The following is a 20,767-nucleotide window of genomic DNA, read 5'->3' on the forward strand; positions in this document are numbered from 1 at the left end:
CCAGGGGACCCCGACCCTCCGCGTGCGAGGCGGGGCGGTAATCGCGGCGAGAGGGTGGGTTGGCCGGCGCGCTTGGAGACCCCTCGGGTGAGGGTGGGAGGAGAATGCTTGAGGATGCATCATGGGGGTGGAGGGAAGGGGGAGCTGGACGGCGGCCCCCCCTCCCCCCACCCCGGGTCTTGATCCCAGAACAGTAGCCGCTTGTTTTCCCAAGACTGGGGGAGGGAGCGGCTGGAGGAGAGGAGGGGGCGCGCGGAGGGAGTGGGCCCATTCTTTGGTCTCCCTCACCCCTACCCTGTTCCTCGGAAGGAGAGCGGGCCACTCGGCCGGGCGTCTGGGGAGGGGAGGGGGTGCCCAGACAAAGGGAGCTTGTGCCTTTAAGGCGGGGAGTCCGGGAGCCGGCGGGGAGGGGACTTCTGGATCCGGGGTAGAGGGCGGCTGCGCTGGACAGCAGGGAGGGGGCGAGGGCCGGGCGGGCTGCGGACGGCGGGAGGGACGGCCGGGAAGCGCGGGCACCGAGCAGGACCGCGGGACGGCCGGCCGGCCGGCCGGAGCCCGCGGGGGCGGCGCGGCGGGGGCCCGGGGGAGGCGCGGACCCCGGGCGGCAGGTGAGACGGCGCCTGGAGCTGGGCGAGGTGGCGGCGCCGGCTCTCGGTGGCGGGGCGGCTGGGAGACTGCACGGCTCCCGAGAGTTCTTCGGTGGGGGCGCGGAGCCGGGGACGGGTGGTGTCGCTGGTGTTGGGGGAGCCTTGAGGCCGCTGGGGCTGGCACACGGAGGTCTGGGAGGAGCTGGGGGCTCGAGGACTCCCGGTCCGGGCTCGAGGCTCCCCACCCGCGCGCCCTCCGCCCGCCTCCCTTCCTCCACCCGAAGCGAGTTCCCGGCTGGCTCCGACGAGGGGAAAGGCAGGCACTGGGGGAGGGGCTGTCCCGAGGTTTTTGCAGCAGGGCTGTGGGGCGACCCTCCGAGTTTGGGGTACAGTGTGATTATATTTAGGGGAGGGGGAGGCAGCCTGGGCAGCGAGGCGGGGGTATGCCCGCTGCCTGCATGAAACCTCCTCCCCTCCCCCTAGACTTTGTGAGTGAAAGGGGTGGTGTCAGGACCCGCTGCAGGGTGGGCAGGGGGAGCAGACTTTATTCAGAATGGGCTCTGGGGCCTGACTGCAGAGCTGGAAGTGGAATCAGGCCCTGGGGACCCCTCTCCCATACCCTCCCCTTTCCTGAGTACCCTTGTGAGTTGCAGGAGCCTGGTGGGGGTTGGATGGTTGCCCGTGGAGGTAAGAGCCCTCTGCGGTCTTTAGGGAGACCAAGGGCTGGGGAAGAGAGGAGAAGGCTGTGCTGGACCTCCAGATACAGGCCCTCCCTGGGCAGGTTCCTCTACATCTGGAAAGGCCAGGAATAGAGGCCCACATCCCAGCATGGTGGGTGGTGCTGGCACTTGAGGGCCCTCCCTGGGCTGTGCCTTCTGCCATGAACTTTCTGAAGTCTTTTAAAGTCCCCTAGAGCCTCCTTTTGCCAAGGAGGGCAGAAGCAGAGGGCCCCTGAGGAAAGGACAACAGGAGGTGGCCAGGAAAAGGCTTTGGGCGAAGCAGCCAGCAGGGCTATCCTTGGGGCTGGGCCTTGGCCTGCTTCAGACTCTGGGTCTCAGGCTGGAGGATCAGGGTTTGGCAGGGACTTGAGGTCTGGGAGGCCCTGGACCTCCGTCCACCAGGCTGAATGGACATGGCTCTGGCTGTGGGAGCCGGTGGTGCCTGGAACAGCAGATCTGTGAGAGAGAGCGAAGAGTCCAGGACCCAGGGGAGGAGGAGGTCGGAGGCGCAGGCTCAGGAGCTTGTCTCGGGGGAAGAGGGAGGTGGTTTGTGGTTCATAGTGATGGGTTCCCGGGCAAGGAGGGTTGGGGGACCATATAGGGAAGTTTTGTGGCTTTGAACAGTGCTTTCCCCTGTTCCCTGCCATACCAGCCTGGCATGTGGTGCCAGGAGTGCTGGGAGCCTGGTGAGTTCTCCAAGATGGGCAGAGCCTGGAGAGGAGCCCAGGGTGGGATGGTTACAGTTGGTTGGACAATTACAGAGCTCTGAAGCTATCCCCTGTGGGGTCACAGTGTTCTTGGGAGGGTCATGTGTTCCCCTGGACAGTGTCTACCCCTTCCTCTGTGGGTATGAGCCAGATGTTAGGATGTGCTTCCAGGGGGCTGGGAACATGGCCAGAAACAGGTCCTTTGGGAATGGAGGTCTGGGCCGGTGGGAGTGGGGGTGTAAGAACAGGTCAGGGGACCGGCAAGTGGGAGGAGGCTGAAGCAAAATGTCATGGAGGGGGGTGGGAAACCTGCTCACTCTGGGCTCTGTCTCCAGCAGCTGTGGGGACTGACAGCCGAGGACACAGGGATTGATAGAACCAGGCATCTCCCTGGCTGGGGAGATGCGTGTTTTTGCTCATGACTTTCCTGTCTTCTTATGTCGTGACTTCTTACTGGCAGAGTTTTGGGTTCAAAGTGGTCTGGGGTGGAAGAGCTAATGTTTATTGAGTGTCTACTATGTGACAAGTACCGTTAGATTCTTACCTCACAACTATTCCCATTTTACAGATAAAGAAAGTGACGCAGGGAGGTTAAGAGACTTGTCCAAGGCCATGAAGCTAGCAAATAATCACAGTATGGTTTGAAACCTGGTCTCACTCCAAAGATCATACTTCTAATGAAGTGTTTTGAAGAGCCAGGCTTTCTTTAGTGACCTTTTCCAAATGCCAGCCTGACCAGAAGTCTTGGGTTTCCGCTTCGTCCCTCCAGATGGTGCTGTTGGTGATGTGAAGGAGTTGGAGGGCGTGCGGCTCAGTGGGATACAGGAGAAGGGTTGCCAGAGAACTTGCCTGAAGGTGAACCAGGGATGGGGGTTTCGTGTGTGCAGAGAGCTCCCCAGTCTGCCTTCTGCTTTCTGGGCCCCTGGGTGTCTGCTTGGAGCCCCGCTTGTCTAGCTTGAGTGTCTGGTCATGTGGCCACCTGGGGCAAGAGCTGGGTATTCTCCCCCTGTCCCCTGGTGAGTACAAATGTCAGAGCTGCTAGCTCTGCAGGTTTAAGCACAGGAGCCCCTCAGGGTGCCCTGTGGGCATGGAGGAATGTGGCCCTGGTGGGGGCACAGGCATCCATGGATGACATGCTCTCATCCTTGCCTTCTCCTGAGCTGGGCTCAGCTAGGGAGACACGTTGAGGGTGTTGTCGTAGAGTCCTCCCACCCCAATTCAGGACACTTCCCTCCAGGAAACCTGACCTCTGGGGCTGATTTCATTCCTCCTGATCTCTATACCTTGCATCAGCCATATAAAATGGCTGTGGACCTGGGTTCCTTTTTTTTTCTTCTGTCAAATCTCCTGTGCCCCAGGTGGTCACACGACCAGCTTCATAGGGTTTTGGTGAAGAACAGATAGAATTAGGCATATGAAAGGACTTCGAAAAGTTTCCAGCACAGAGAAAGTCCACGGCAGTGTTATCCATCCAGCCATGCAGCCATCCACTCAGTGAGCATTTATTTAGACCCTACGTGGTGCTGCAGACAGAGCAATGAGCAAAACAGGCCCAAACCCTTGCCCTCATGAAGTTGACATTCCAGTTAGGAGAGACAGACAATGAACAAATAAGAAAAATATATGGAACGGCAGCTGCTGATAAGAGCCGTGGAGAAAAATAAGGCATAAAGCTGGGAAGAGAGATAGGGAGCTCCCGGAAGGGGGTTGCTATTTTAATAGAGTGGCCAGGGAAAGCTCACTGATAAGGGGACATTTGAGCTGTGACCTGGAGGAGCTCTTGTTCCAGGCAGAGGGAACAGCAGGCGGCAAAGTCCTAGGCTGGCCTGTGCGTGGTGTGTTAGGGAACAGCAAAGGGCCTAAGAGGACCGAAGTGCAAGTGAGAGGAAGAATCATAGGATTATCGTTATTAGTTATTATTTCACATTAGCTGCTCTCTACCAATCCCCTTGAGCTTTCTTTCCTTCTACCCTTTCAATATATATTTATTGAGTCCCTGCTATGAGCCGGCTCAGTACTTGGTGCCTCACAAAATTTGTAGTTAGGGGGTGGAAACACATATTAAACTAGGGACAATTTAATTATAATTGTGATGAGTACTATGGAGGAACCGTACAGAGGGTAAACGGGTCCGCACTTAGTCTGGGTGGGGAGCTGGGACATCTTCCGTGAGGAAGTTACATTTAAGCTGTGACCTGAGGGAGAAGTTGCATTTTGCTTGGTGAAGTGTGCATAGTGTGTGTGTGTGTGTGTGTGTGTGTGTAGTGAGTGTGACTGAGTGGTGATGGGGAAGGATGTGGAAAGAGATTCCCTTTTGTACAGAGGTCACCGATGGGCAGCTCACAGGCTGAATTCATTCCATAGACGTGATCTGTTTGGCTTTCAGTGTTGAAAAATGTGAATTACTTGCCAATGTTTAAAAATCAGGAGATGTTGCATTAAAATGTGCGTCTTCTTTGTTCAGCTTCTGTTGAAAAATCAGATCAGGCTCCACTGGGATGCTGGTGGCAACAATCCACTGGTGTGGGTGGTGCTTGTCCCCATGCTCAGGGTGTGACTCCTCCTGAACCATGGGTGGCTTTGCTCCTCGACACAGGCACTTGAGTTTGTAACCATCGAGAAATCAGTGCCTTTTAGGGAAGAGGCGAATGTGTAAGTGTACTGCTTTGGAGTCAGATGGGTCTGGGTTAGAATCTTGGTTCTCACACTTGTCTGGCTGCTTCATCTTGGGCTTGATCCTCCCTTGTTGAATGGGGATACCATCATCTTCCTCAGAGACGTTGTATGAGGATGGTGTGTCTGAAGCGTGGCAATGGGAAGTGGCGCTCAGTTAACGGCAGCTACTGGTGGTGTTGGGCCGTGATGGTAGTGTTGATACCATCTCATTCCTTTCCTTCCAGCAGCATGTCGTGGTTTAGTGGCCTCCTGGTCCCCAAAGTGGATGAACGGAAAACAGCCTGGGGTGAACGCAATGGGCAGAAGCGACAACGCCGCGGCACACGGACCAGTGGTTTCTGTGCACCCCGCTACATGAGCTGCCTCCAGGATGCACAGCCACCCAGCCCCACCCCTGCAGCTCCCGCTCGGTGCCGCTGGCAGGATGAGGCCTTCATCCGGAGGGGTGGCCCAGGCAAGGGCAAGGAGCTGGGGCTGCGGGCCGTGGCCCTGGCCTTTGAGGACACTGAGGCAGCAGCAGTGGCCAGGGCGGCTGAGGTGGCGCCTGATGTGGCCCCCAGGAGCAGACAATCCTGCTGGCGCCGTCTGGTGCAGGTGTTCCAGTCAAAGCAGTTCCGCTCAGCCAAGCTGGAGCGCCTGTACCAGCGGTACTTCTTTCAGATGAACCAGAGCAGCCTGACGCTGCTGATGGCGGTGCTCGTGCTGCTCACAGCTGTGCTGCTGGCCTTCCATGCCGCGCCTGCCCCCCCTCAGCCTGCCTACGTGGCCCTGCTGGCCTGTGCAGCTGCCCTCTTTGTGGCACTTATGGTGGTGTGTAACCGACACAGCTTCCGCCAGGACTCCATGTGGGTGGTAAGCTACGTGGTGCTAGGCATCCTGGCAGCCGTGCAGGTCGGCGGTGCCCTGGCAGCCAACCCCCACAGCCCCTCTGTAGGCCTCTGGTGCCCTGTGTTCTTTGTCTACATCACCTACACGCTCCTACCCATCCGCATGCGGGCAGCTGTCTTCAGCGGCCTGGGCCTCTCCACCCTGCATTTGATCTTGGCCTGGCAACTCAACCGTGGTGACGCCTTCCTCTGGAAGCAGGTGGGTGGTCGGGGAGGTAGGCATGGGGACACCAGGCTGGGAATGAGAAGGGGTCTGGTAATCGAGGGTGAGTGAGTCATGGGTAGCTACGGGTCATGGGTGGATACTGGGTACAGAGATGTCTGGCTGTGTCTCAGAGGAGGGACAAGTGATGGAAGGCCAAGTTCCAGGGGTCCACCTCCATTCTGGGGCAGAGGGTGCTGCTGAGGGAGGGAGGACTCCAGGACCCAAGCCTGTACTCTGTCACCATGAGCGACAATCTACAGCTCTTTGGCCTGAGGCCCTTGAAATAATAGAGACATAATGTAGGGCTGGAGGTGGGAATGTGATGTTTAGCCCCAGGGTGGGGGCGGGGCTGAGAGCAGTGTAGGCTGTGTTCAGGCCCTGGCATCTCTGGCCCCAGGTTGACACCTGAGACTCATACCCTGGTGCCATCCCTGAAAAGCAGCTCTAGGTGGTGGTCTGCAGGGGTCGAGCAGGTTTTGGATAGAATTAGTAAGGGAGGAGTTGCTTCTCCTGGACCAAGGCCATCTCTGAGGGGACAGGGAAGGTGATGAGTGGGGTCAGTTCTCTCCTGGGCTGAGAGTGGTTTGGATGGGGTTGGACTATAGAAACGATGGGCAGGGCTGGCCTGGTGGCGCAGCGGTTAAGTGCCACGTTCCGCTTCGGGGCCCGGGGCTCGCTGGTTTGGATCCCGGGTGCAGACGTGGCACTACGTGGCATACCATGCTGTGGTAGGCGTCCCACATATAAAGTAGAGGAAGATGGGCAAGGATGTTAGCTCAGGGCCAGTCTTCCTCAGCAAAAAGACGAGGATTGGCAGTAGTTAGCTCAGGGCTAATCTTCCTCAAATAAAAAAGAAAAGAAAAGACAGGCATTAGGGTCTGATCTCGTCCTCCCCTCCTCCCACTGGGTGCCAGGGGTCTGGCAGCCCTCCCTTGAGGTTCTCTGCCCCTGCCGGCTGCTGCCTCTGGGTTCTGAGTGGTGTGTGAGGTGGGGCTTGACAGCATGGTGTCCAGTGAGAAACAAAGGCTTGGCTGCAGGCAGACCTAGTTTTCCATTGGCTGCACTCTTCTCTGTGAGATCTTAGACAACTAACCTTGCCTCTCCCAGCCTTAGTTTCCCAGTGTGTAAGCTGGGATAAAAATAGTATCTGTCTGGTGATGTTGTTGTTAGGGCTCCACCCTCTCCCAAAGTGGAGTAGAACCTGACAGGGCAGGTTCTCACCTGGGGGCAGGGAGGTGTGGGAGTGTGCAGGGGATGGTACCCAGTGAAGGGGCTTCTGGAAAGTCCCTTTCAGAGAGACATGAACTGTGGAGTCTGCCATCTCATGTCGTCCCCCTGACCAGGGAGCAGAGACCAGGGTGTCTTCCCAGCTGATTCTTAAGGGGCTGCTGTAGGTGCAGCCCCACAGCCAACATACCTCATGATTCCTCCATTGGTACCCTGATTTAGAAGGTGCTATCCTCTGTCTTGCTCAAGGTTTGAGGGAACCAGCCTCTGCCTTGCCCAAGGCTTATGGCCTGTAGCCCACCTTAGCTCCACCCACAAAGAGGAAGTTGCCTGGGGCTCCCAGGGTGAGAAGCTGGGTGCTCTGGCATGATGCCTTTCCCCGCCCCAGCCTGTGCTCCAGAACAGAATGTACCTTTTCAAAGTTAACTTTACAGTCTGATTGTTTGTGGAACGTGTGCCCACAGGTTACTGTCAGATCTTTTAAAGGGCCAGGGTCCTTCTGCCGCTGCTAAGCCCCTACTTCTCTCCAGGGTAGCTGTCATGCTGTGCTTTGCAGTTGGACTGCCTTCCTGGGGAAGGAGGAGCTTTGAGGTGGTGCCTCCCTTCCCCCCATCCTCTCTGGTTCATCAAGGGTGGGTGGGTGTCTTTTCCCTGCTCTCCTCTGGCATGGTGCCCAGAGCCAGGCCCAGGGCCTGACTAGGGAGGCGCAGCCCCATGAAGGCCAGGGCTATGCCAGTCTCCCGCCTCCACAGGGGCGCCCGGCTGCAGCCTCACCCAGTGGGTCTCGGCAGGCACATTCCTGGGGTGAGTGGAGAAAGTCGCCCCTGCCCTTCTGCCAGTCCTTGGGGCCGGGGCTGTCCATACCCCTTCTCTGAGCTGAGGATTCCCTGTGCCCAGTTGGCCTGTGGCTTTCTGGATCGGGTGGGGCTGTGGCCTCCTTTCTAGGATCCTTGGGCAGCTACCTCCCAGATCTGGTCCCGCTCACGCTCACAGGAAGGAGCCTTCCTTCTCCTCTGACCCACTCATTCAGACACGCCGAGCAGTCTCACTCAGCCACCCTGGCCCAGCCTGGTCTCCTGCAGTGCCCTGGCATCCATTTGTTCTCACAGTCGGATGGGGGTCTGTGTACAGATCTATTTCAGTCTCTTGTCCCCCTTCTCCTTCCCTCCACATGACTCACATTTTCCTCTTGGGCTCCTGGGGCCAGGAAGGGAAGTTGCCTGGTTTGCTCCCCCTTCTCTTCTTCCCCACTGGGGGCTATTCTTAGAAACCCCTGAGGGAGATAGCACGCCCCCCTCTTCACCCCTGCTGCTGGGAGGGGGCCTTGTGAGCTGGACTGGGAAGGGAAGTGGGGAGGCCAATCCTAGAGGATCAGAGCTGGAAATGGCTTGGGGGTTCGCCGACCCATCCCTCCATTTTACCCAAGAAAAATGAAACCGAGGTCCCAGAGATTAAGTGACCTGCCCAAGTGTGCTGCATTACTTCTGGTTCCAGGCAGAGCCCAGAACTCCTGGCTTCCAGCTGGTGCTCTTTCCCTGCCGTCTCTCAAAATTAGAGCCCTGCCCTAGCCAACTCGGGTAGAGCCACAGGTGCCAGGTTAATCCCTGAACTTCCAGAAACACTGAGGCCAGCTCCCCTTAGACTTGCTCTCCAGTCAGTGCTACTGATGATGATTGAGGGCTGAACATCCTAGGATCAGGGGCCCAGGGTGTGGGGCCTGGCGGGGCCAAGTCTTGGGGGTGGCAGGGCATGGTGGCACCCTATCCCAGTTGGGAAGGGTCCTTCATGTTGGGAGAATTGGTGACTCCCAAGCCTGGGCTCTGAGGCTGGGCCTCAAGAACTCGGGTGAGTCGGGTGAGTAGGAATCTTGGAAATTCACAATGTACCATACTGTATGGTTAGGACACAGGATTTGGACTCAAGTCCCACACCAGCCAACACCAACTGTGTGATCTTGGGCAAGTTACTCAGCTTCTCTGTGCCTAAATCCTTCACCTTTAAAATGAGATAGTGTTACCTATTTTATAGAGTTATAAGAAATACATTTGTTAATGTATAGAAGACACCTGTAGAATCTAGGCACGTTGTAGGCAGCCAACAAATTAGCTCCAGTAATAATAATAATAATAACTATTATTATTATTATGTCAGGACAGGGAGGGACCTTAGAGATCTTATTTTGCCTCTCCAGGTGAGCAAATGGGCCCAGAGAGATGAAGCCAGTTGTCCTGGGCACGTACAGGAGGGTGTAGAGCTCAGGTCTCTGGGTGTTGTCCTGTCAGGAGAACTACATGCAGAAGGAGCAGCATTTTTTTGTTTGGGGTGTTTGTGGGGCAGGAAGTCATAGTGTGCTGGGCCCAGGCCCCATGACCTATGTGGCCCTAGTTGGTGCTTCTGCTCCCAGGAGCTGTGAAAAGATCTAATTTCTAGCCATGGAGTGATCCAGGCAGGGAGCTGGAATCCGAGGGGAATGGAGGAGATATACGGCAGGGGAGGGGACAGCTTGGGGAGAGACAGGGCTCAGGATCCTGGATTCCTCCCCAGAGGAGTGCATCTCCAGAAAGCCTAGCTAGTTGCGCCTGTGTACATGGGGGGTGGTCACCCGTCTGCCTCTGCTACCTTCCTGCAGCTCGGTGCCAACATGATGCTGTTCCTCTGCACCAACGTCATCGGCATCTGCACACACTACCCAGCTGAGGTGTCTCAGCGCCAGGCCTTTCAGGAGACCCGCGGTTATATCCAGGCCCGGTTGCACCTGCAGCATGAGAATCGGCAGCAGGTGGGGCTGCTCTCCCTGACCATGGCCTTTCCCCTCCTCACCCCCAAATTGCTTGTGGATTGGATCTGCTGCCTCATATAACTCCGTCGAATAAATGTGATTGGTTCCCCCAGTTGTGCATCCCAGAGGCCCTATAAGACTGGGGTTCCTGTCCTGTCCGAGAGTGAGAGGGAGTAGATGGGAGCACATTGGAGGGGTTGAATGGAGGCTGGTCAGAGAGGGCTGGGATGTATATCTGCTGAGGGCTCTAATGGGGGAGGGTCAGGCCACGGTCCAGAAGGGAAGCTCAGTTCTCCAGAAAGGTCTGGGAGGGCTCTGAGAGTGTGGAGGGACCAGGATAGGTTAAATTGTGAGGCCAAGAAGATAGTAGTGCCCTGTTGAAACCACTGGTCTAGGAGCGGCTGCTGCTGTCGGTGTTGCCCCAGCACGTTGCCATGGAAATGAAAGAAGACATCAACACAAAGAAAGAAGACATGATGTTCCACAAGATCTACATCCAGAAGCATGACAATGTCAGGTAGGGTGGGGGTGAGAAGATGCCAGGAGAGGTGGGGGATCTGGCAGTGTTTGAGGGCATTGTGGCTCTTCTATCTTCTGTCATCATCCACAGCATCCTGTTTGCGGACATTGAAGGCTTCACCAGCCTGGCGTCCCAGTGTACTGCACAGGAGCTGGTCATGACCCTGAATGAGCTCTTTGCCCGCTTTGACAAGCTGGCTGCGGTGAGGGTGCTGGGGCTTGGCGGCAGGGCCAACTGGTGAGAGCACAGCCTCACCGTGGCAGCCTGAGGGGTGGGGCAGATGGAGTCTGCAGTGAGGGTGGTGGGCCAGGCAGGCTGGGTGGGCAAGAGAGTAAAGGTGATTCTCCCCCAATTCTTTCTCCTTTAGGAAAATCATTGCCTGAGGATCAAGATCTTAGGGGACTGTTATTACTGTGTGTCAGGGCTGCCAGAGGCCCGGGCAGACCACGCCCACTGCTGTGTGGAGATGGGGGTGGACATGATTGAGGCCATCTCGTAAGAAGCGCCCCCTCCCAGGCTTCCTGGAACTGAGGGTGCCCCTGCCTGCTCCTACCCTTTGACGTGTTCTCAGGATTCTTCCTCATTCTTGGCCGCTTCTCTGTTTTTGAGATCCATCACTGGGGAGGGAAATGGATCTCTCTTCAGCCCGTGTCAAGGTCCATGTGCACCTGAGACTCCAGCCAGTTGGGATAGGGTAGGGAGAGCCAGGGTGAAGTAGATTTGGGCTGGAGAGAATGCCAGATGAGCAGGCATGAGGGGAGAACAGTGACTGCTCCTCTCCCAGCTCAGTTCCACAAGATGCTGCTGGGTCCCTGCTGGTGAACACAGTTCTCAAACGTTTGTCCTTGAGCCCCATGCAGCCTTCTGCCCATGTCCAGCCAAGGCTGTGCTCCTGTGCCCTGCATCTGGGTCTGTCCTTGCCTGCGTGGCTCCGAGGGGAGTGAAGGGCCTGGGTTCTGGGCTGGGAGTGGGGATGCCTGTGCCAGGAGCTGAGCTGGAGTCACTTCTTCTCAGGCTGGTACGTGAGGTGACAGGTGTGAATGTGAACATGCGCGTGGGCATCCACAGTGGGCGCGTGCACTGCGGTGTCCTTGGCCTGCGGAAATGGCAGTTCGATGTGTGGTCCAATGATGTAACTTTGGCCAACCACATGGAAGCTGGGGGCCGGGCTGGGTGAGTGTGGGGTCCAGGTGGTGAGGGATGGGAGCAACCTGGGAGAGCCCAGGTCTCACCCTGCTGTCCCTGCACAGCCGGATCCACATCACTCGAGCCACACTGCAGTACCTGAATGGGGACTATGAGGTGGAGCCGGGCCGTGGTGGTGAGCGCAATGCGTACCTCAAGGAGCAGCACATCGAGACCTTCCTCATCCTGGGAGCCAGCCAGAAACGGGTCAGGCCATGGCAGGGTGGAGGGAGGGGCAGGCTGGGGGAAAGGCAAATGGGGGAAGTGGGTAGAGGCCTTCCCTGGGCCCCTCTTTTGAGCCTGTACCCGTGCTGCCCACACAGAAGGAGGAGAAGGCCATGCTGGCCAAGCTGCAGCGAACGCGGGCCAACTCCGTGGAAGGGCTGATGCCACGCTGGGTGCCTGACCGTGCCTTCTCCCGGGCCAAGGACTCCAAAGCTTTCCGCCAGATGGTGAGGGCCCACAGCACCAAGACCTGGGGCCTCACTTTCTCAACAGTCTGTGTCCCCCTTCCTTCTTCTGTCTTCCTTGTGGTGGCTGCCATCTCCATGTATGATTTCTGGTATTGCGGGTAGGAGGGATGATTTCATTCCAGGGGTTCCAAGCCCACCAAGTATATGGCTGGGGAGCCCTCAGCACAGTGTTGGGGATGGGGAGGGGATTGTAGAGGTGAAGGAGGATCTGCCCTTCACCTCACTTGCACACTCTATCCCTTTCTCCAGGGCATTGATGATTCCAGCAAAGACAAGTAAGTCAGGTTATTGAGGAGGGAGGAAGAGAAGGGAGAAGGCACTTGCACCCTGGGGCAGGGCTGTGGGGAGCTGAGATCCCCCTCTTTCCTGGACCTTAGATGTGTCATGTGGGAACAGGTGCTATACACCCGGCTCACGCTCCCTCCTTTGGGTGCTGTCCTTGCCCTTCCCTTCTCATTGCCTCTCACATGGCAATGCTTATGCACCTGGTGAAGCCATGTCCCCTGCCCTCAGCCGGGGTGCTCAAGATGCCCTGAACCCTGAGGATGAGGTAGACGAATTCCTGGGCCGTGCCATTGATGCCCGCAGCATCGATCAGCTGCGCAAGGACCATGTGCGCCGGTTCCTGCTCACCTTCCAGAGAGAGGACCTTGAAAAGAAGGTTTGGGGGATGCAAGGGCAGGAGGACAAGGGCTTGGGGAGGAGGGAGGTCCAGCAGGGAAGCGTGAGCACGGGGGGGGGAACAGGAGAGGTTTTTGGGGAATGGGAAGGTGACCACAGGGCATGGTGGGGATTCATATCAATTGGGCACCCCATCCAGGCCTCTGGTAGTGCCCTGCCTCCCCCTGGGCAGAGCCCAGTGCCAGCTCAGCCTCCTCTCCTCAGTACTCGCGGAAGGTGGACCCCCGCTTCGGAGCCTATGTGGCCTGTGCCCTGTTGGTGTTCTGCTTCATCTGCTTCATCCAGCTCCTCATCTTCCCACAGTGAGAGCCCTGCCCTGCCTTGCTTAGCTTCTCTTCCCTCCACCACTTCCCAGAACCTTCCTAACACCCACACAAGCCCACAGTCCCTGGAGTCTGCATCGTGCCTGTCTGGGGAGTGGTACAAGGATGCCTGGATCTTGCAGAGTAATGTTTTCCCTGTCTCTCTTCTGCCCCAGTTCAACCCTGATGCTTGGGATCTATGCCAGTATCTTCTTGCTGTTGCTGATCACTGTGCTGACCTGTGCCGTGTACTCCTGTGGCTCTGTATGTAGGGGGCCTTCCAGGGCAGGCTGGGTCAGGGGTGGGGAGGGGTCACACGGGGAAAGGGGTCACACTGGGCCCCATCCCTGGTTGGCCTTATCCCTTGGCTGACTTAGCCTCCAACTCCCCGTCTCTTGCCTACCTGCAGCTCTTCCCTAAGGCGCTGCAACGTCTGTCACGCAGCATTGTCCGCTCGCGGGCACACAGCACCGTGGTTGGCATCTTTTCAGTCCTGCTTGTGTTCACCTCCGCCATCGCCAACATGGTAAAGGTCCAGTGGGAATTCTTCCACCCTTCCTCTGTGCCAAGCACTGCTCTGGGTATTGGCGGTACAGAGAGGAATAAGACACATTTCCTGCCGTCAGGGAGCCTGTTATCCCAGAGGAGAGGGTGAGGTTAACTCCCCCTTCTCCTTGCTCTCCCCACCTCCTGTCATCCCTCAGGGAGAACTTGGCTTCTGGGGTATAAGCTCCTGGGCATGGCCCTTGTAACCTCTCTCCTTCTTGGTTACCCTGATATGCCCCCCCCACCCCCACTTTTGCAGTTCACCTGTAACCACACCCCAATACGGACCTGCGCAGCCCGGATGCTGAATTTAACACCTGCCGACATCACTGCCTGCCACCTGCAGCAACTCAATTACTCTCTGGGCCTGGATGCTCCCCTCTGTGAGGGCACCGCACCTACCTGCAGCTTCCCTGAGGTGTCCAAGCAGTGCTCAAGCGGGTGGGGGGGTCCTGATCAGTACCAGTTATTGACCCCTCTGTGCCATTCCTGGTGATGGGACTGGGGACCCAGGGTCTCACCAGAGTCCCCACTCTAGGAGCAGCCAGGGACCTTGGTCTGATGAGGGGGCTGGCTGTGGAGGGTGAAGGAGGTTTGGGTTTGAGGTTGTGGAGGGGAGCTTAGGTCAGGCAGGGGAGTACAGGACTCTCCCTGCACGGGGGCGCCGTGGCCTCCGCCTTCACCCAACACTGCCTCTGCCATCGCCCTCAGTACTTGGTCGGGAACATGCTGCTGAGTCTCTTGGCCAGCTCTGTCTTCCTGCACATCAGTAGCATCGGGAAGTTGGCCATGATCTTTGTCCTGGGGCTCATCTACTTGGTGCTGCTTCTGCTGGGTCCCCCAGCCACCATCTTTGACAACTATGACCTGCTGCTTGGCGTCCATGGCTTGTGAGTTTCTCCTCAGCCCCTTTAATCCTCCAAGAGCCTCCTAACCCCCTGCTGGGTCACTGTGAGTCTGTCTGGTGCCCAGGCCCCTTGTACCTTGGAATGCCACCACTCACCCCTCACCTGTAGGGGGAACGGAGGCAGTGGAGGAGCTCTCAGCACATGACCCTATTCACCCCAAGGAAGCCCCAGTCCTGGGAAATCCCTGTTTTTAGGCTAGACATTAAAAAAAAAACGAATTCCCTCTCAGATTTGCATGGTGCTTTCATATCCATTCTCTTAACCACCTCTACGTCACACAGCTGCTTGGTGGCAGAGCCCTGGTTAGGAACCAAAACTTCTGACTACTGCTTGAGGGCTTTGCCTGGGATATCACACTGGCTTTTCCTTTGCAAAACCCCACCCCTTGTGATAAGCAACCATAGCTTGGTGTGGTAGAAAAAGCCTCTGGAGTCTGCGGGGTTTGAATCCCTGCTCTGTGGCTCGTGAGCTGTGTGACCTTGGACAGGTGAGTTAACTTCTCTGAGCCTCAGTTTCCTCATCCGTAAAATGGCAGTGCCACCTATATCACGGGGTAGTTGTAAAGATTATAGTAACTAACATTTTTTGAAGGCTTCCTGCATGCCAGGCATGATGCTAAGCCTTTTGCAGGCATTATTTAGATCTGATCCCTCTTTTATTGATGAGGAAACAGAGGCTTAGAGAGTTAAGCAGCTTGTTCCATGTCACATAGCTAGTAAGTAGACAAGCCAGGAGTGGAACGTTCTCTTAACCTCTGCTCTTAATGAGTTACTATTAAGCAGAAGCCCTGGCCCAATGCCTGATTTACGGTATGTGCTCAGTAAGTGCAGTTTCTGTCTCACCTTCTATGCCCCCACCCTGCAACCCAGGAAGACCCGATGACTTTGTCTCTTGTATCTTCCTGCCAGGGCTTCTTCCAATGAGACCTTCGATGGGCTGGACTGGTGAGTGAGGGTTCTGGGGCAGCAAAGGGTGGGGCTGCCAGATGCCTCCTTCAGACCCTGAGCATGCCTCTGCTTACCCTCAGCCCAGCTGCAGGGAGGGTGGCACTCAAATACATGACTCCCGTGATTCTGCTGGTGTTCGCGCTGGCGCTCTATCTGCATGCCCAGCAGGTGGAATCAACTGCCCGCCTGGACTTCCTCTGGAAACTGCAGGTGACTGAGTAGGCCTCTGGGGGAGGGGGAGGATCCTGGGGGCAGAGCCTGGGCCAAGCCAGAAATGCATCTTGTTAGCTGACCAAGGCTCAGGCTGCCCCAAGCCCACCCTGGCTCCACGCGTCCTCTGTGCCCATGCTCTATCTCGCCTCATCCTGTTCCCACCCCCTTCACCCCTTTGCCTGTTCTTTAGGCCTCATCTGTCTGTGCCTTTCTTCTTCCACGTGATTCCCTCTGATGCCCATCTCTGAGTGTTGGCTACTGCACCCATCCTTGTGAATGTTGGGCAATGGGTGATGGGTGTGGTGTCCACAGGCAACAGGGGAGAAGGAGGAGATGGAGGAGCTCCAGGCATACAACCGGCGGCTGCTGCATAACATTCTGCCCAAGGACGTGGCTGCCCACTTCCTGGCCCGGGAGCGCCGGAACGATGAACTCTACTATCAGTCTTGTGAGTGTGTGGCTGTCATGTTCGCCTCCATTGCCAACTTCTCTGAGTTCTACGTGGAGCTGGAGGCAAACAATGAGGGCGTCGAGTGCTTGCGGCTGCTCAATGAGATCATTGCTGACTTTGATGAGGTACTTGTCCAGTCAGCTGGTGCTGGCAGAGAGTAGGGGGACTTGAGAACCAGGGGAGTGGGGAGAATTTTGGATGAGAAGGCCAGGATTGGGGTGGGGGGGGTGGTACTGGGAGGAGGAAGGGAGATTTGATTTGTCTAGGAGTGGGGGTAAAGGTAGGCACAGTGGAGAAAGGGACAGGGACAGTCTCAGAGGCAGCATGGAGGTCAGCCCCAGTGGGGCAGGGTCATCATTGTTGGGGAGAAAAGGAGAACATGAGGATCGATGGAGGGGACAGGGTCGGTACCAACTGGATGTCATTGAAGAACGCAGTAGTCTGTGGACAGAGTCCCATAAGGCCAAACAAGCAAGATGATCCCTGAATAGAGAAAATGGAAGCAAGGAAGTAAGGAGGTGTCCTGAACATCCATGTCAGGAATGGGCCATTCACTGTTCTGGAGAGAAGGTACTTCTTCACTCTGGGACTCAGTTTCCAAAGGAGAGGGTTGGATAATTGATGCCTAAATGTCCCTTCTGTGGTCTGGGTTCTGTGAGTGAGGTATTGAAGTTGACCTGAGGCTGTATGCCGAAGTCCTGGCCTGGGGTTCTGATGGCTGCTGGGTGAAGGAGGCCTGTTCTCCTTGCTCCTCAGTCCTGTACTGAGAGCAGCAGCTGGAAGGCTCACTCACTAGAAGAGGGGAGCTGCTGAGACAGGGAATGGGCAAGGGGCCAAGGCATGGCGAGGTGGAGCATGGGGCAGGGTGGGTTTGGCCTCTGTGCCTTGACAGCCAGGTCCCCTCTGCTGGTCAGATCATCAGTGAGGAGCGGTTCCGGCAGCTGGAGAAGATCAAGACGATTGGTAGCACCTACATGGCTGCCTCCGGGCTGAACGCCAGCACCTATGATCAGGTGGGCCGCTCCCACATCACTGCCCTCGCCGACTATGCCATGCGGCTCATGGAGCAGATGAAGCACATCAATGAGCACTCCTTCAACAATTTCCAGATGAAGATTGGTGAGAGGGCCTGGTTGCCTGGCAGGTTTTCCCAGGGCGTTTCTTGGGGAAACTGAGGGAGCAGGCTGGGGATGGCATCATAGCTTCCCCATCAGGATTCTGTAGGTTTCCTTTTCTCCACCTCCTATATCATCTCATATTAAGAACAGAGATCATTTATTGAGGACCTATTATGTGCTAGGCACTGTCCTAGACATTTTTTAGCACAATTTAACCCTCACATTATTATCCCCTTTTACAGATAAAGAGATTGACTCTCAGAGAGATTAAATAACTTGGCAAGGGTCGGACAACTAGTAAGTGGCTGAACTGGGATTCAAAACCAGGTTTATCTAAACTCCAGTACCTGTGCCTTGCCTGTGGCCAGTCTGGTAGAGGCACATCCTCTCAGAGGGACAGGTGGATGGCAGTAGTTAATAGTATGGGTTCTGGAGTCAGACTGGTTTGAATTCTGGCTGTTCCACTTACTGGCTTATTTGGTAAGTCAACTAACTTCTCTAAGCTTCACTTACCTTATCTGTAAAATGGGGATAATGATACCTACCTTTAGGGCTGTTGAGAAGATAAAATAATGGAAAATGCCTACCAGTGGTTGGCACAGAGGAGCATTCAGTGGATTAGCTACAGTTAGAGCAGAACTGTCTTGACTCAGGGGAGCTCCTCAGCCGACATGCCCAGATTTTCCATTCTTTACAACCAGGACACTTGTCCCTTTGCCACTTTCTTCTCTGGGTCCTTCTAAGGTGCCAGGAGGTGGGATGACTCCCTGGGCTGCCCCTGAAACATCCACTAGTCTCAGTTTCTTGCTGCTCTGCTCACCCAGGGCTGAACATGGGCCCAGTTGTGGCAGGCGTCATTGGGGCTCGGAAGCCGCAGTATGACATCTGGGGGAACACAGTGAATGTCTCTAGCCGTATGGACAGCACGGGGGTCCCTGACCGAATTCAGGTGAGGAGGATGTGAGCAGAGGTTGTGAGAGGTATGGGTTCAGAGGGCTTCTGCAGGTCCCTCTTACAGTCAGCTAGGACAGGGGCAGGGTGGCAATGTTCTGTGGCTGGTGGGGTGGGGCTGGGGGAGGGAAGCTAGCATGACTAGAGAACCCCTGGGCCCCTGCAGATGCAGCAGGAAGGACCCCAGGCTAAGCAGGTTCCCCTCCCACATCCCCAGGTGACCACGGACCTGTACCAGGTTCTAGCTGCCAAGGGCTACCAGCTGGAGTGTCGAGGGGTGGTCAAGGTGAAGGGCAAGGGGGAGATGACCACCTACTTCCTCAATGGGGGCCCCAGCAGTTAGCAGGACCCAGCTACCAATTCAGCTGAAGGGACCAAGGTGGGCATGTGAGTGGACTCTGTGCTCGCTGGGTGGAGCTGTGGCAGGGAGCACTGAGCCTCCAGACCCTGCTGACCACAAAAGGGAACACCCCAGCAGGCCATGCTGGGACCATGCTTGTCTGCCCTCAGGTTGGTGAATGAGGGGATACCAAGAGGATTGTGCAAGTGACTTTCTTTTTTAATTGGGGTAGGGCTGTTCCTTCTCCTTTCTTCCGGCTTCTGGGAGCAGGGGAGGGGGCAGCAGCAGAGGCAGTGGAAGCCCTCCTGCCTGACAGATTAAAATGGCAGCTCGCCATACCTACCCTTTCCCTGTCTGTCTGGGCAACAGGCTCAGGGCTGGGCCCTTCCTTTCCCTCTTTTTCCTGGGAATATTTTGTACAAAGACTGGGGCAGGCATGAGTGCCTATTCCCTGCTTGCCTTTGCTCTGCCTGCATCCCAGCACTGGTCCTGGATACGCCCACCCCAGCCAGATCTCCCTCCTAGGCACAGGGCAAAGGAGGGAGATGCTCTGGGGACACAGTTCTATCCATATTTCAGGGGAATATTTCCTTTTGCCAAATCCTAGTCCCATGATCTGTCCCCAAAGGGGAACAAAGGGACTTCTGACAGCTCAGATTTGACCCCAGTTCCTGCAAAGCTCTAAGGAAAGGAGTGTCTGGCCTCATTGGTACTGTGAAAATGCCCAGCCAGAGAGCAAGCACGTGTGTGGGGATGTCAGAAGATCAGGAGCTGGAAGTTCACCTGCAGGTGCCAAAGAGAGCAGGCTGACCAGGGAGTGGGTTGGTGCCAGACTCTGATCTGAGGGCCCCGACAGGGTCAGGATCAGGTCACTCTGCCCCAGTGCTCTCTTGCCATCTACTGGCAAGGGGGTGTGGAGCATCTCTGCCCCTTCTGTTGCCAAATAGAAAAGGGCCAGGGCATGGAGAAAGATGACCCTGATCCCAAGCCTGTCCTCCCAAGCCTCTGGCACTGGGAGGGCCTCTGTGTTTGTGTAACGTGCGTGCATGTCTGTCTTTGTGTGCAGATCTGTTTCCCAGGTCTGTGTGTGTCCTTGGCTCCTGCTCCTCAGCTCTCTACCCCAGGTTGCCTATCTCCTGTGAGCCTCTGTCTTCTGAGAATAAGGCAGGGTTTCTAATTTCAAGGGATGGAGAGATATGCCCAGGTTGCCCAAAAGTGGGATGGGGTGTGGTAGCAAGTGGGTGGCCCTGGGGAGAGGAATCCTTTTTGTGCCAAATCCCTAAGTGCCATTTGGGGGCCACGTATGCAGCATGATTGTCTCCCTGCCTGGGGCAGGGACCAAGCCTGAACTGTCTGGGGTTTGGCGGGCAGAGGCTCAGGAATTCCCTTGGTTCCCCAGCTGGTGTCCTGGGATGTGTTATGCTTTGGGACTGGGGTAGTGTGGGGTCCCTCTGAGGACTCAGATACTGGTACTAGGGATGGGATGGGGAACCTGAGACTCAGCCTGAGTCTAGTATGTTCCTGCTTCCCCAATCTCCGTGAAGCCTCCAAGGGCTGGCAGGAGGGCGAGGAGGTTGGACACCAGATTCCCACCAGGGTCCCTTTCCCTGCAGCCTCCTTGCCTCTGGCCTGAATTAGTTGGTGCCTTGGTTTCTCTGTCTTGTACCTATTTAAGCCAGAGGCATTAGCCTGAATTTTGCTTGAAGCTTGCCTTCTCTTGGAGGCAATTAGAGAGGCAGAGTAAAGAGGGTCCCAGAGTTGCTGCGTTTGAGGAGTGGAGGGGGCAGGTGGCACTCTTGCCCTTCCTCATGCCCTTTCTGACTCTAGCTCTTTGCAGAAGCCTGGTGTCTGGCTCAAACTGCCTGCCTTGGGGGATCTTCACACATCAACCAAATGATCCATCAGGCACTTCATTAGCCAAGGCAGCAGGAGGGGAAAAGACCATTTGGTCCAGACAGAAAATCAACTCCCTTCTCCCAGCCATATCCCTGGGTAGGAAGGGACTGCTTGGAGCCCTGGGGTGGGGGTGAGGGTGTAAGGAGACCAGAGTGGGAAGACTTCAGCCTTGGGTGACTTATCTCTGCTTCTTGCCAGGTGGGAGGGGCCTGTCCACACCCTGGCTTCCCACACCACAGTGCCAGCCATGCCCTTAGCTGGGCTACCATTGCCCCCTTCCTCACCGTTGGTGGGGGAGTCAGTGGGTGGGAGGCCCATGGACTTTGGTTTTATAATGTAACCACTGTGGGAGGGGGGGAGGGTGGTGTACCATGTATTTCAGTGAAATATTTAATATATTTAAATATCAATAAAATCAAACTCTTTGTAAAATTCCCTGTTCTCTGCAG

General features: G+C 56.3%; 1 protein-coding gene across 4 annotated transcripts; it reads left to right on the top strand.

The window, feature by feature from the left end:
• The first annotated feature begins 447 nt into the window (after positions 1-447).
• Positions 448-20,642, top strand: ADCY6 (adenylate cyclase 6). 4 transcript variants are annotated; one of them, XM_046655814.1, is made up of 23 exons: positions 448-608; positions 2,783-2,868; positions 4,914-5,775; positions 9,638-9,787; positions 10,183-10,304; positions 10,398-10,509; positions 10,675-10,802; positions 11,322-11,480; positions 11,558-11,699; positions 11,816-11,944; positions 12,215-12,240; positions 12,479-12,626; positions 12,851-12,948; positions 13,125-13,212; positions 13,358-13,474; positions 13,754-13,912; positions 14,206-14,384; positions 15,311-15,346; positions 15,430-15,559; positions 15,875-16,138; positions 16,928-17,132; positions 17,956-18,080; positions 18,300-20,642. In XM_046655814.1, the coding sequence occupies exons 3-23, from the start codon at positions 4,918-4,920 to the stop codon at positions 18,423-18,425; spliced, it is 3,501 nt and encodes a 1,166-aa protein (XP_046511770.1). In that variant the 5' UTR covers positions 448-608; positions 2,783-2,868; positions 4,914-4,917; the 3' UTR covers positions 18,426-20,642. The 4 variants fall into 4 exon arrangements, with proteins under 4 accessions (XP_046511770.1, XP_046511763.1, XP_046511754.1 ...); XM_046655807.1 differs by having other exon boundaries at positions 4,917-5,775; XM_046655798.1 differs by lacking the exon at positions 2,783-2,868.
• Positions 20,643-20,767: the final 125 nt, after the last annotated feature.

The sequence above is a fragment of the Equus quagga genome, chromosome 1 (genome assembly GCF_021613505.1).
Source record: "Equus quagga isolate Etosha38 chromosome 1, UCLA_HA_Equagga_1.0, whole genome shotgun sequence".
Classification (NCBI taxonomy): Eukaryota; Metazoa; Chordata; class Mammalia; order Perissodactyla; family Equidae; genus Equus; species Equus quagga.